Consider the following 14,582-nt stretch of genomic DNA (forward strand, 5'->3'; position numbering starts at 1 on the left):
ATTTTGATTCTCATCATCTTGTACAATAAATAAAATCTTGCTATACACCTCCCCAATAGAAATAAATAGGAGAAGCCACAACCTGCATGGCTGTTAGAATTCCTAATGACAGCACACATGGAGTCAGAGCCCCCACCTACTTCCTCCACAACCTTTATAAGCCTATAAATCTCAGTGCGACCCTAGTGAACTAACACTTGCTCCTACTGTATCTGCTGCCGAGCCTTCAGGAAAAGAAATCTAAAGAAGAATTGATCTTTTGCATAGCAGAACAAGTGTAGAGTGGAAGTAACTATCAGAGGTAACTCTGTGGTCACAGGACTCTTCTAACCCTTTATATTGGAATACAGTTTACAGACTGAAGTATGTTTTTATTTTTAGTACCAGACATGCATTTCAAATCACTGATAGGCATAGGAAAATGAAGGTCCTGTGGGGAAGTGCCCAAATAGATATTCCATAAAGAGAAAGAAAAGCACACAGGAGACAAGGGGACTGTTGTAGGCATTTCCACACTACACTATGTAATCATTTACATATTACCTTAACCAATTAAATGGACACTAATGTATCAACTCTCATGTAGGAGTATGTTGAGTGTGGAATACCTGCAATAGCCTGCTTATAGCTGGAATGGAATCCTTTATTTCCCATAAAAGTACAATGAGTTAGAAGTAAACAAGTTGAGGCATCATCAGTCAACAGTGTCTGGATGTCACAAGTCAAAATAATGACTTCAATCGAATAAAGTGCAAACAGTAAATATCACAAAAACCACAAATAAAAAAACATTTACTGTAGGAAACAATATGGAATGTGTAGACATGTGACAACCAGGGACTAGTTACTGGCGGAAGCCCAAGAGGGTGCCCTGTAGGGTCTTTATGCGTGGTATATGACAATAAAGTATGCTTGCCTGTGTGAGAGACCACTCTACCTATGCGGATGCTCAGCTCACGGTCCTCGTATGCTGAACCTTCATCCTTTTTCTTGGCAGGGTTGGAATCATAATTTAAGGCAGCAGTGGAATATGGATCATTGTCAATGCCCTGTGAGAGAGAGAGAGAGTACAACACTGAGCAGAGATAGACAAATAACCAGATACAGTGAAACTACTAAATGAAACAAAAAACTTCAACATAGCCAGACATACACACATTATTTTAAATAATAATTATATTATAGAAAAAAGGTAAAATGTTTGTTTCACAAGTACACTGAATTTCATGCCATACAGTATTTCCTTGGCTGCCAGGCCAGTCCTATATCCAATCTTTAATTGGCTTGTGTCAAGAAGATAAACAGGTTACAGCCCATTAGCAGCTTCACTATATTCTACTGATTAAAAAAAAGGTTTCAGAAATGGCAAATATTGTCCTTATCTGTACAGAGAGAGAGTACCCGCTCTGAGACAGATGAGGAAATTAATATGATGAATCATTGTGTAACTGATGGAAGTTTCAACCTGAACTGTGCTTCTCATTTTACCAGTATATTTTTTCCTTTATTTTTTTAAGTATTGACAAAATGAATCACCCATACTATACCTTACTTTCCATGTACTGAATATTATCAGTACATATGTAATTTTCTCAAGACTTGGATTTAACAATTATATTAGACAATTGGGATTATACATTTATTCTCTCTCATATCTACTATACCTAAAAAGACAGCATTTACTACTTCTAGTGGAATATATTTGCTCTTCAACATTAAACACACAAAATGCCCCTGATTTGACGCAGTTGGGAGGTATGCTGGACGCTCTTTTAATGCCACAGTATTGAAAGGGTGTTTTAAGGGAGAGAAGAGGGTTTGGGTGCAGTCTACCACTTTGGAAGCACATGGCATGCCCCAAGGGGAAGGACCCATGTATAGCGTAGCCCATGCCCCCTTTTGGCTATGTCCTAATTTTACATTTTCTAATATTTGGGAGGTATGGTGCCATAAGGAAAGGTAAGGCAGTATTCAGAGATGCTTGCACAAGTAAACAATTAAAAGGTTACTTGGCAAGATTACTTTGATGCATAGCTGAAAGAAAATAATGTATAGACCCAAACTATAAATATACTACATTAAAGAAAAGAGACGTGACTGAGAATGAATAAAGCAGGACAGATGAATAATCTATTAAACCGTGAGGTGTAAGTTTACTTCACAGGTGAGATAAGCAGAATTCCTGATATTAGTTTATAGATGTATCAGGGTCTGCTGATGATTTAGCTCCAAAATATCCACTAACTTATGTCTGTTTTGTACATAATGAGCTTTTATTTACCACCGGGACTTTATTTGTGCCAGAACACACAGGAACTCTATAGCGGCACGTTTTTGGCCCCACATTTTTTAATGTTTAAAGAAAATGTTCATGGCTTCCTGCATAGATCATAATGCGAGTTCCACTTCTTTTTTTTCACATTAAGGGGCATATGTATCAAAGCTTTGATGTGAGATAAAATTGTGAAATATATATCACCAATCAATCAGCTCCAAACTATCATTTCTTAAACACAGCCTGCAAAATGTAAGTTAGAAGCTGATTGGTTTTTGATATATATATCACAATTTTATCTCACATCAAAAACCAATCAGCTTCTAACTTACATTTTGCAGGCTGTGTTTAAGAAATTATAGTTTGGAGCTGATTGATTGGTGATATATATTTCACAATTTTATCTCACATCAAGCTTTGATACATATGCCCCTAAATACAGAATATCACACAGCCTCATCCTGTCCATTATACTCCATCACTGACTTTTCAGAAATGACTGAAACTCCATGTTTAGAGACTATGAGCAATTCTCTTGTGAGAATTAATGGTACACTTCTATTGGTGAGAGGGGTAAATTTAACCTTGCAGGGCCTGCATAAATAAACAGTTGATGACAGATGAGCAATGTAACAAAATTGAGATTCCACTCTCAACCTTAATGCATTCAGATCAAATACCTTTAATGGAATTCCTCTATAGCCCACTAAGGGAAGCAGGTAAATTGCCTCTGCAGAGATTAACTTGATCAGGTTCCCACATAATGTAATCTCATCACACAGTCTCTGAGTGATTTACTGCATCGTGCAGAGTTTCACTCAAAAAATGAGGTACCAACAACACCATTGAAAATGAGACATCCCCTTCAGCTTTTCTGTGGCACCTCCACATATCCCATTTGTGCCTCCTTGAGCCAACCTTGTTGTGCATGCATTTGCTGCTACCAGTCGTTTGGTTAAGTGGTGTACAGATCCCAAGGCAGCTATTGAAAGCAAGGAACCACTTTTGAATTATTTCCAAACACTTTTGAGGCGTATCTTTGTGACCCATTTTAACACGCATCATACACAACTTTTCAAGAGGATGCTTCTGTGCAGAGTTCAAAAGCAGACAAACATCTGTGGCCCGAAGCCTATTACAATAGACAGTGACATCCTATATAACAATGCACCTAATTTACGAGCTACTGTAGAAGTCATTATTGACACAAATGTCTCAATAGTGAACGTTATGTGACACTGGGGGGAATTCAATTCAGCGCGATGTTGAATAGCGACGGGAGGGAGCTCCCAAAGCTATTCAATACACTGCGCTGTTTGGGCGGGCTAAGGATTTCTTCTCACACCCCCCTGGGGAAAGAGCAGGGGGTGCAGCTGTTTTTCTGCTTAGCGCGGCGCTAACAGCTGAGCGCCCCGGCACTTTGGTCAGAGATAACCGGCATTCTCCGACCATACAGCAGACTGAATTGAATAGCTCCGGGAGCTCGCTCCCGGCGCTATTCAACTCGCGTTGAATTAAATTCCCCCCTATGTAACTATGTAGCTGGTCAGACTATAGAACTGGAAAATATGTTTCACAAAGAAGGTTTATAAACCACAAACCCACTAAGGGTATATTTACGGAAGTGCAGGTTTTTAGAAGTGGAGATGTTGCCCATAGCAACCAATCAGACGCAATCTAGTATCTTCTAGAAGGTGCTAGATAAATGTTAAGCAGAATCTGATTGGTTACTATGGGCAGCATCTCCACTTCTAAAAATCCGCAATTTAGTAAATATATCCTTAAGCCTTTAACATCAATGTTCTCTCGAAATGACCAGCCAGACACCAAATCCATGTTTCTAATAAGAGTTTCTATTATCTGTCTCACTAAAGTAAAACGCAGAAAACTGATTTTCATCTCCCACTTAGGCGCTAAAAAGTGTTGACTGGTGGTTTTCATATTAATTGGTGGAGTTTATAGGGCACAACTGAACTTTAACCGGGTTCCTTAGCGTCAACTGCTTATACAGTGGCAGTCAATTTGCCTGGCTCGATCTCGCGTCTGTTGCTTATGTTGAGAAGTAGAATAATGCTGTACATTGCAGGGCAGATTTCTAATCAAAGCTTTTTCAGCTTTTATAAACATAAATATGCTGTCTACATAGATACTTAATATCATTACACAAAGCAAATTCAAACAATGTCCTTTCCACTGTTCCAAAGATGCGGGGACGTGCCCTTTATATGAAAGCTATTGTTTAAGGCAGGCTATGAAACATGCTTTGTGTTGAGAATCTTCAGCTGGAAATGCCAAGGACCTTTCTCTTTCTCACGTCTATTGACGATTATTATTATATGACCCAATGATATTTTTGTCCTACTGTGCAAGCTTCTACTCTTGATTCTGACAAGCAGAATAGGGCCACCACAATGAACCAGTACAAATGACAAATATAAAAAAAACTCTCTAGAATTAGAATCTTTGTAAACTTAAACACTTTACAGCATGGAAGTATTTGCAGATCACCACAGTGTATATCTATTTTTGTAGTACCGCTTCTGAGGAAAAACCTCATACTTATGTCAAGTATAAACTATATCTTTATTATATTATAAGTATAACACATATATGTACTAATCGTATAAAGCAGAAGTGACATTTCGGATCTACGACCTGATGCAGAGATGTGCGCTAATGCCGCCTCAGCTGCAGATTTATTCGCAGTGGCTGTGCAAAAATATGTAAATATCGCAGCCGCCTCAGTTTGTATTGAGATGCCCACCGGGGCTTCACAAATCCAAGCAATTGCGTACAAAGACGCGGAATCGGTCGCAGATCAGTAGATTATTGACCTTCCAGTTGCAGGCAGAGACCGAAACTTGACGCATGCGCAGCCCACTAATAATCTCTCAACTGCATTAACACTGGCATTGCGGCCATCTCTGAATCAGGCCCCTAGTGTGATCCTTTCTCAACCTATACATATAGTTTTGGAAAGGATCACACTAGATCTGAAACATTGCTTCTGCAACTAAATACTAATCTGTTTCTTGCAATCTCTTGAAGTATATCCATGGCCAAAAGTTTTGAGAATGATACAAATATTGGTTGTATTTAGACATTTTTGTCAGATGTTACTATGGTATACTGAGGTACAATTACAAGCATTTCATAAGTATCAAAGGCTTTTATTGACAATTACATTAAGTTTATGCAAAGAGTCAATATTTGCAGTGTTGACCCTTCTTTTTCAAGACCTCTGCAATTCGCCCTGGCATGCTGTCAATCAACTTCTGGGCCACATACTGACTGATGGCCGCCCATTCTTGTCTAATCAATGCTTGGAGTGTGACAGAATTTGTGGGTTTTTGTTTGTCCACCCATGCCAACAGTAACGCATCCTAAGACCATTCATGTGTGGGGGTGCTTCTCTGCCAAGGGAGTGGGCTCACTCACAAGTTTGCCTAAGAACACAGCCATGAATAAAGAATGCTACTAAAACATCCTCCAAGGGCAACTTCTCCCAACCATCCAAGAACAGTTTGGTGACGAATAATGCCTTTTCCAGCATGATGGAGCACCTTGCCATAAGGCTAAAGTGATAACTAAGTGGCTCGGGGAACAAAACATCAAAATTTTAAGTCCATGGCCAGGAAACTCCCCAGATCTTAATACCATTGGGAACTTGTGGTCAATCCTCAAGAGGCGGGTTGGCAAACAAAAACCCACAAACTCTGACAAACTCCAAGCATTGATTAGGCAAGAATGGGCGGCCATCAGTATGTGGCCCTAAATTTGATTGACAGCATGCCAGGGCGAATTGCTGAGGTCTTGAAAAAGAAGGGTCAACACTGCAAATATTGACTCTTTGCATAAACTTAATGAATTGTCAATAAAAGCCTTTGACACTTATGAAATGCTTGTAATTTTACTTCAGTATACCATAGTAGCATCTGACAAAAAGGTCTAAAAACACTGAAGCCACAACTTTGTGAAAACCAATACTTGTGTCATTCTCAAAACTTTTGGCCATGGCTATACAGTCTATTCCTTGGATCCTTTAATTCTGGAACCTGGAGCTGACTTTTTTTTGTGTTGAGTACTCCTTTTATATCAAATAAATCCTAGTCCCAGAATGCTAGCCTCTGACTGGGTTGGTTGTTCCACAAAACTCTGAGAGCTGCAGGTCAAAAAGAACATTATCTACATAATGAAATGCTTTTTACATTTCGTCCAAATATACGTTACAGCATGTTTAGAAATGTAATGTAAGATATATTTGATCCTTGATATAAATCTGAGGTTTTCCACAGAAGCAGTGACCAGCATTTTCTAGCCTACCGTTTACGTGTTCTGTGCTACCGTACCTCAGATGTTACCTCCAGTCTCATTCCAGCAACCGAGCAGTTAAACAATCATACGAAGAGACAACCCATCAAAAACAATTTCTCTGAATAATTAAAAAGCAATCAGTCTCTTTTACAAACAACTACAAGGAGTCATTGTGCTGGAAATGCCAGGAGCAGAGTTTGCATTAGTAAACAAAGTGATTAATTCCTTGGCCTTTTTCATATCAGTCAATACAAAAATATGGCAGAGTGGGAGGCCCTCAATCACAGTGATTACAACCTGCTTAGCAGCAGTACATCACTGTCAGGGGGCAGGAGACCCGCGGCTGGCACAAGGCTTGCTTGTAACCAGCGCTGGCTGCGAGATACACAAAGCACTCTCTAGCGCACTGTTATGAGTTTAGAAACACGGTCTCACTTTTTTGTACCTAAATTGTGTGTGTAAAACAGCACATAATTATTTAAGGTGCATTTGATTAGGGTCGGAGTACCTCATTGTTTTTAATCATCTGCTCATCCATGTGTACCTGTTTATTACTAATGCTGGTCATACACTATACATTATCTGTCAGATATCTGTCCAATCTGGCTGGTTGGAATGAAAACCTGGTAATGTATGGGAGCAAATGACAATCGATTATATGGTTTTAAACACTAGAAAACAGACAAAAACAATTGTTCAGATTGATTAAATTTGTTTTATTTAACCAGTTTGGCAAAAAGTCCATTTGTGTCTGTTTTCCAGTGTTTGTGAACAAATGTTCGAATGTCATTTGCTCCCATACATTACCAGATTTTCATTCCAACCAGCCAGATTGGACAGATAATTGTATAGTCTATGCCCAGCATTAGTCAGATAATTAGGTGTGGATACCGAAAAGAGAAAAGGTTTCCAAAGGATCCCTCTCAGTTAAGATTTGTGTTAAGGTGCCCACACACATACCAATGTGCTCACGATACGATTTTATGGCCAATTTCCTCATGAACTTTCACGGGAGCTCCCTTGCCATCGTGATCACGATTTTGGAAAAAAGACACCCAATCTGTCTTACGATCTCATGATCTATCCGAGCGTACGCATCGTGAGATTGGCCATAATAAATTGTGAGTTTAAAAAAAAACAAAAAAAAACAGGCTCTTGACTATTGGTGGGAAATTTAAATAGCCATAACAATGGGAGGGGCTATCTAGGGAGTATAAAAAGCAGGAACCCTTTAAACTCTGTGTACATTCTGCTCTGCTACTAGATGAGGCTAGGTGTATTCCTGCTGAATCCTGTACATTGCTACAGTGCTCTTTGTATTTGGCTTGCCTTTTACAAAGTTTATTCTACCTGCAAGTGTGTGCTACCTACCTGCATTCTATACTGTTCTTGAATTCTGTACTGATGCGTCCCTATCAGTATAGAGTGTTGGTCGCTGAAGCTGGGGTCCGGGAGATTAGGAAGAGGGCCCAGCGAAGAAGGACGAGAGCATGCTGGACCAAGGAGTGGCTGCTACAAAGGGATACCCGCTCTCACAAGTCCCTGCTGATGGAGATCAAGGAGAACAACCCGGACGACTATCGGAACTACCTGCGCATGGATGACGCCAGCTTCCAAGAATTGCTGCATCTGGTGACCCCCCACATCCAGAGACAGGACACAAGGTGGCGGAGGGCAATCCCTGCTGAAGACAGACTGGTGGCTACCCTAAGGTACCTGGCTACAGGAAGGTCACTGGAAGACCTAAAGTTTGGGACACTCCTCTCACCTCAGTCCTCGGGCGTCATCATTCCGGAGACCTGCAAAGCCAACGTAAAAGTGCTACAGTACCACTATTGCAATGTAAGTTAAAAAAAAACACCACACATTGGTTTCTTGTGCAAAGAAAATTTTTTATTTTTTACTCAACATAAAGCAAAAAATTGCCTTCTTTTAGTACAATGTGCACTGACTTGCAGGCAACTGAAATTGTGCACTAAACTGTTTGCAATATCCTTTTTTTATAACAATTTTACAAAAGAACATTATCACCAAATTTTATGAATCCCAATAGGTAGCCGGCTGTATGTGATAGGGTGGGTCAGACGCCAGTTTGAACAGGCCAATACACACATGGCACAAGTACACATTGTGGCCCCGGCTTCCAGCAATGTGTACTTGTGCCATGTGTGTAGTGACCTTGTCCAAATGGCGTCATCACCACCCTATCCCATGCAGCAAGCACCTATTACAAATCATAAAATTTGGTGATATTAAAGGCAAGAAAAAATTTACATCTCTGTATATTGGGGCGACTCATCTGCTGCATCCAGCAGAGCATTATACAAGGTGGTGCTGGTGCTTGGTGGGGGAGTAATATCTAACTGGGCAGGGGGGGGCGGACATACCTATTTGGGGCAGGGGAAAATAGCATTGGATCTGCAATGTATGTAGAATTTTAGATATTTTTGCTCATACAGCGACTCAACAGGTCGTAATTTAACCTTAAAAAATTTATTTGGATATCTGTATCCAGATTTCTCAATCTGCTGTTCAAATGAGCTGTGAAATCATCTATTACATCTGGGGGTTTCTGCAGCAGCCGTTCTGCGTTTTGTAAAAAATGGTCCTCACGTTCAGTAAGATTCTCCATTCTCCCTTGTTTTTTTTTCTTTTTTGGGGTTGTTGAGAAGATGAGGGTCCAGGTGGAAGTTGAGTTTCCACTTGTGTGCTATTCTGCGGATCACTGTCACCACCGAGCAGACTGAGGTCCGGTGTGGATGCTAAATCAGGGTCTTGGGTGGGAGTCTATATAGGGAAAAAAGATATAAAAAATATTAGTCATGTTTTAACCCCTTTTTTTTACTATTTTTACAGTTTCCTAACACCGTGGAGGAGTGGACCAGCATAGCGGAAGATTTTGAACAACGTTGGAATTTCCCTAACTGCGGAGGAGCCATCGATGGGAAACACATCCGCATCAACCCACCTGCCAACACCGGATCATACTACTACAACTACAAAGGATTCTTCAGCATCGTTCTCATTGCAGTGGTGAATGCCAACTACGAATTTCTGTTTATGGATGTCGGCAAGAATGGGCGTGCTTTGGATGGTGGGTCCTTCAAAAAGACGGCTTTCTACCAGAGACTCGCCAACAAAACCCTCAACCTACCCTCACTGGACCAGAAAAAGCACGGCCTAAATTACGTTTTCGTTGCAGACGAGGCTTTTGCATTACATGAACATGTGATAAAGCCATTTGCAAACAGGGGCCTGAACAGAGAGAAAAGGATATACAACTACCGTCTATCCCGGCACTGCGCATTGTGGAAAATGCGTTTGGAATAATGAGCAACCGCTTCCGCATTTTCCACACCACAATCAATCTACATGTGGAGAAGATAGACTGGGTCGTGATGGAGTGCTGTGTTCTGCACAACTTTCTGCGAAGAAAATCTACTCAACGAGGACCAGTCCCAGCTAGACCAGAAGATGTAGGACTCCTGGAGGACATTGAACATTTGACATCTGTGTCTGCACCACCAACTACAACAACATCCACCGCACGTGCCAAAGAAGTGAGGGAGGACTACATGACCTATTTCAATGGACCAGGTGCTGTACCATGGCAGGAGGACTGTCTGTGAACTACTGACTAAATTGGACATTTGAGATTTCACAACAAAAACATTAAGGATTTTGGTTTAAACTGTGTCACTACTTACCAAGACTTCTGCAACCTCCTCATCTCCCTCACGTTCAGACATCAAGATGATTGATTCCCTTTGAGGCTCTTGTTCACTGATGAATGACATCATTTGGTAGTACAACAGCGCAGGAGTATATATTTCATCTGTAGCCGCTCCTGATTTTTTGGAGTCATCCACCTTCTTTTTTTCTTTGATGTACACTGTCCTGAGATTTTGAATCTTTTGCCGTACAGTTTTCAGGTCTGCATCAGATATGTATTTTTTCGTATACACCAAAAGTTCCTCTAGTGTGGCCAACTTGTGCGACTTATTGTGGTACTTCCGAGAACTGATCTTCCACAGACAGTCTTTCGAGTGCAGGATTTCAATGAATCCTGTAACGAATTCACGTTCAGAATCCATGGATATTATCTATGAATAAGAAAAAAAAGGACATTTAAATATTTGTGTATATAGTTTTGTTAAATGTAATGTTGCTATAGTTCACATTTTTAATGTTTTAATATTTTCTTTTTTACAGGTTTTAAAGGTTTGTTATGGTATTCTAATCATGTTTTCTTTTACATGAATGTTATGCGTTTATTGCTTGGTAATATAATGTTTTTCTTTGTTTGACAGTATGGGTTTTCCACCTTTCGGCCTGTCGTTGTGGTAGAACTACAGATCCCAGGATGCCCTAAAAACAGTTTCAAAGGTGGGTGGCAGGTCATCCTGGGATCTGTAGTTCCACAGCTGGAGACCGAAAGGTAGAAGACCCATAGCTTTAAATAATGTGTTTTTAAATGTAATGTATGGTGATTTTTTTGTAAAATACGTGTTTATTTATTTTTTTGATGTATTACACACATTGGTGGGCAGTGGGGGAGCTTAATGCATGACCCAGCCACCGTCCGCCTCAATACGGCGGGCGGCAGCTGGGTCATGCATTTATTACCTGGGGGCACACATTGGTGGGCAGTGGGAGCTTAATGCATGACCCAGCCACCATCCGCCTCAATACGGCGGGCGGTGGCTGGGTCATGCATTTATTACCTGGGGGCGCACATTGGTGGGCAGTGGGAGCTTAATGCATGACCCAGCCACCGCCTGCCTCAAAACAGCGTGCGGTGGCTGGGTCATGCATTTATTACCTGGGGGCACACATTGGTGGGCAGTGGGAGCTTAATGCATGACCCAGCCACCGCCTGCCTCAAAACAGCGTGCGGTGGCTGGGTCATGCATTTATTACCTGGGGGCACACATTGGTGGGCAGTGGGAGCTTAATGCATGACCCAGCCACCGTCCGCCTCAATACGGCGGGCGGTGGCTGGGTCATGCATTTATTACCTGGGGGCACACATTGGTGGGCAGTGGGGAGCACATATTGGTGGTCAGTGTGGTTATATTTAAACTGTACCAATACTCACCAAAAATTTTCCAAAACAAGAATCCAGTGTGCAGGCTCCTCAATGTGCGACTGTCTTGCTCCATACACGATGCTGCACAAGATGGAGATGGGGCGTGTCCAGGCTTCTGTCAAGTCAAATTACGCTTTGTGTGATGAATCGTACGCTTCATCGTGAGGAAAAAAACCCTCACGATCGGCTTCCATCGTGTTCATGGTTGGCTAATCTGCCCTACGCACGGCAGATCAGAAGATGCGATATACAACGAGCGGGGACGCGCTTTGGCATAGTGCTCGTGAGTATAAACTCACGATTTGTACTTTTTTTTACCAGATTCGTCGTCACGATTCGTCGAAGGTGTGGGCACCTTTAGAGTAGCCAATAAGCTTGAAGATGGCATTAGCTCATACTTGCCTACATTTGAAAAAGCATTTCAGGGAGATTGTCAAAGCAACACCTATGAGAGCAGCTATAAAGTGGGCGTGTACTGCTGCGTCTGGGAGACGTGCCATAGAGTTGACTTAAGGTGCCCATCCACTAGAAGATTAAATTGAGCGATTGAACGATAATATCGTTATCGTTCAATCGTTTGCAAAAAATGTCTAAAACGACCAGCGATGCACACTTCCGCTGGTCGTTTAGGCATCTATCATCGGGCAAACATGCTGCACAACCTGACGATAATGTCAGGTTCAGCATGTTTGCAGATGATTGATGAGCCTACACTGAGTGACTACTCGTTCAGTGTACGCACATCACAGACTGACAAACGACTGCACGATTACAATGTCGTAATTGTGCAGTCGTCTTGAGGTCTGCTAGTGGATGGGCAGCATTACATTCAAACATAAACAAGCCCCAAAGCAGTTAGTAATAACTATTTGTTGATAAAAACACACTGATACATTTCAAGGGCTTGCTTATGTATTGTGTTTTAAGGGTTAAGTGGCATGAGAAACCTTATAGGAAAATGCATGTAGCCAGAGGGATCATCATGTCTTATAAGCAATGCAAGGAAATTATACTAATGATCCCATATGAATGTATATAACAGTTTGTTTTTTTTGTTTTTTTAAATAACAGCTTTATAATGGGGTTAAGGTGCCATCAGGGAATCTGCTACTATTTCAGGGAGTCTCTCGGGCAATCAGGGAGAGTTGGCAAATATGCCTTAGCTACAGGGACTATACAAATAGCAGCCCCCGATTCAATACTGGGACAGGCAGCAAATATGTGTTATATATCCTGTGGTGCCCCCCCCCCCCCCTCCCTCTCTTCCCCTAGATATATCCGAGGGATACTTGTAAAGGTATACAATACCGACAGCCGGCTTCCCGACTGTCATATCCCGGCGAGGGTGAAATGCCGGGTTAGGCACCCCCAGGGAGGACTTAGGTTTAGGCAGCGGGGAAGGGGGGGGTTAGGGTTAGGCACTTAGAGGGGGGATTAGGGTTAGGCACTTGGGGGGGAGGTTAGGGTTAGGCACCCCTAAGGAGGGTTAGGGGGTTAGGTTAGTAAGTACTTACCTATCGACGATCAGGATTTCCAGCGCTGTCGGGCTTCCGCTGCCGGGAACTCTGGGTCTCATTCAGACCCGCTCGCGAGCGCTGTACACTCGCAAGTGGGTCGATGTTACCCAAATGCGCATGACGGAGGCGCCTCCATCGCGCGCATGCACGAAATCCGGTGAGCGACGGGGAAGCAGTCGCTCGGCGTCTCACACCAAAGGGGGCGTGCTGTCGATGGTGAGTGACAGCACGCCCCCTTTGGTGGGTGTGCCGGGGGCGTGGCTGTCCAGTCGGAGGCGTTCCCATGGGAACGCCTACCGTCTGGGGCCGGCCCCACTGACACCACTAGTGATGTCAGTGGGAGTGTTTTTGGCTCTGATAGAGCCAAAAGCACACCGGGCTTGCGGCAGACGACACCCTACCACAAGGGTCTCTTCGCAAGCCCGATGGTTGCGATGGTCTTAACCATCGCGACCATCTTTTTGGCCGCTCGCATAAGCTGTGGGTGGTCACCCACAGCTATGCGAGCGGCCAGGAGGCCGCTCCATTTTAAGCTAGGCCGGCCCTGATTCAGAGCGAGCGCTCCGGTCAGAGCGTCAGGCTTTGAATCAGGCCCTCTGCTTTTGTCGACCAGGCGCTGCCAGGGATAGAACCATGCGGCCGGCGGTATTTCATACCGATTCCCTTGTAAATGTGCAGTAATCACCTGCACGGGTGTAGAGAGGCCGGACAGGTCTGGGTGAAGGGGACGTGGCCTAATCGCGGGAGGCGTGATCACGCCCCCTTAGGATTTATTTTGAAAATTATTGCAGTGGTGCTGGGGAGCGGGGCTTTATGAGCTCCTCTGCCCGGCGCAAAGCCATGGGGGGGGGGTGGTAGGCTCAGTGTGATCGCTTCCCCCTACAGGCATAGGAGAGCCGCGAGCAGTCTCCCACTACAGCCCAGCACACAGCAGTGTGATTTAAGAGAGAGGAGACCTGGGCCCCTCCAGCTGCCCTGTCGTTGAAAATCATGAAAAAAACACCCTAAATTTGTAATTTCACTTCTCCACAGAAGTCTTTTTAATCAGACAAATATGCAACTAATATTGCTCAACCACATAAAACAAAAGGAAGAGATGAGATGGCTCCCTAGGTATGCCTATAGGGTATAAAAGCCCTAGAAGGGTCCCAGTTTTCATCCCTTTTTTATGGTGTTAGCATAGAACATTAAGATAAAGGTCTCATTTAATTTACTATTTATATATATAAAAATCTAAAATGTCCAGACTTAAATTACACTACCACGACATTTACAGACTGACAGTGTTAAAGATAACTCTGTTACTGAGAGCCTGCAACATAAAAAAGGTAGGGAAAAAAGGAGAGCCAACCATGGATTGTGGCAAGCGGTGTAGGAGGAGCTGAAA

The 14,582-nt window shown here is 42.7% G+C and overlaps 2 protein-coding genes across 6 annotated transcripts in view; both read right to left on the reverse strand.

The window, feature by feature from the left end:
• SLC39A11 (solute carrier family 39 member 11) overlaps nucleotides 1–14,582 on the reverse strand; it is a 536,505-nt gene that overhangs the window by 311,220 nt on the left and 210,703 nt on the right. For 4 of the 5 annotated variants that reach the window (XM_088474528.1, XM_088474527.1, XM_088474529.1 and 1 more), the window contains one exon: nucleotides 917–1,049. In XM_088474528.1, the coding sequence (XP_088330654.1) occupies nucleotides 917–1,049 (133 nt within the window). The remainder of the gene's footprint in view (nucleotides 1–916; nucleotides 1,050–14,582) is intronic. The other variant, XM_088474526.1, reaches the window with a different exon arrangement.
• The window catches only part of LOC148540889 (uncharacterized), a 55,779-nt gene continuing 50,335 nt past the window's right edge, over nucleotides 9,139–14,582 (reverse strand). Inside the window, exons 4-5 of the mRNA XM_088474034.1 lie at nucleotides 10,297–10,692; nucleotides 9,139–9,376 (exon numbers count right to left, since the gene is read on the reverse strand). Of these exons, the coding sequence (XP_088330160.1) occupies nucleotides 9,146–9,376; nucleotides 10,297–10,692 (627 nt within the window). The 3' untranslated portion in view covers nucleotides 9,139–9,145. The remainder of the gene's footprint in view (nucleotides 9,377–10,296; nucleotides 10,693–14,582) is intronic.

The sequence above is a fragment of the Taudactylus pleione genome, unplaced genomic scaffold (genome assembly GCF_031769625.1).
Source record: "Taudactylus pleione unplaced genomic scaffold, aTauple2 ptg000016l, whole genome shotgun sequence".
Lineage (NCBI taxonomy): Eukaryota > Metazoa > Chordata > Amphibia > Anura > Myobatrachidae > Taudactylus > Taudactylus pleione.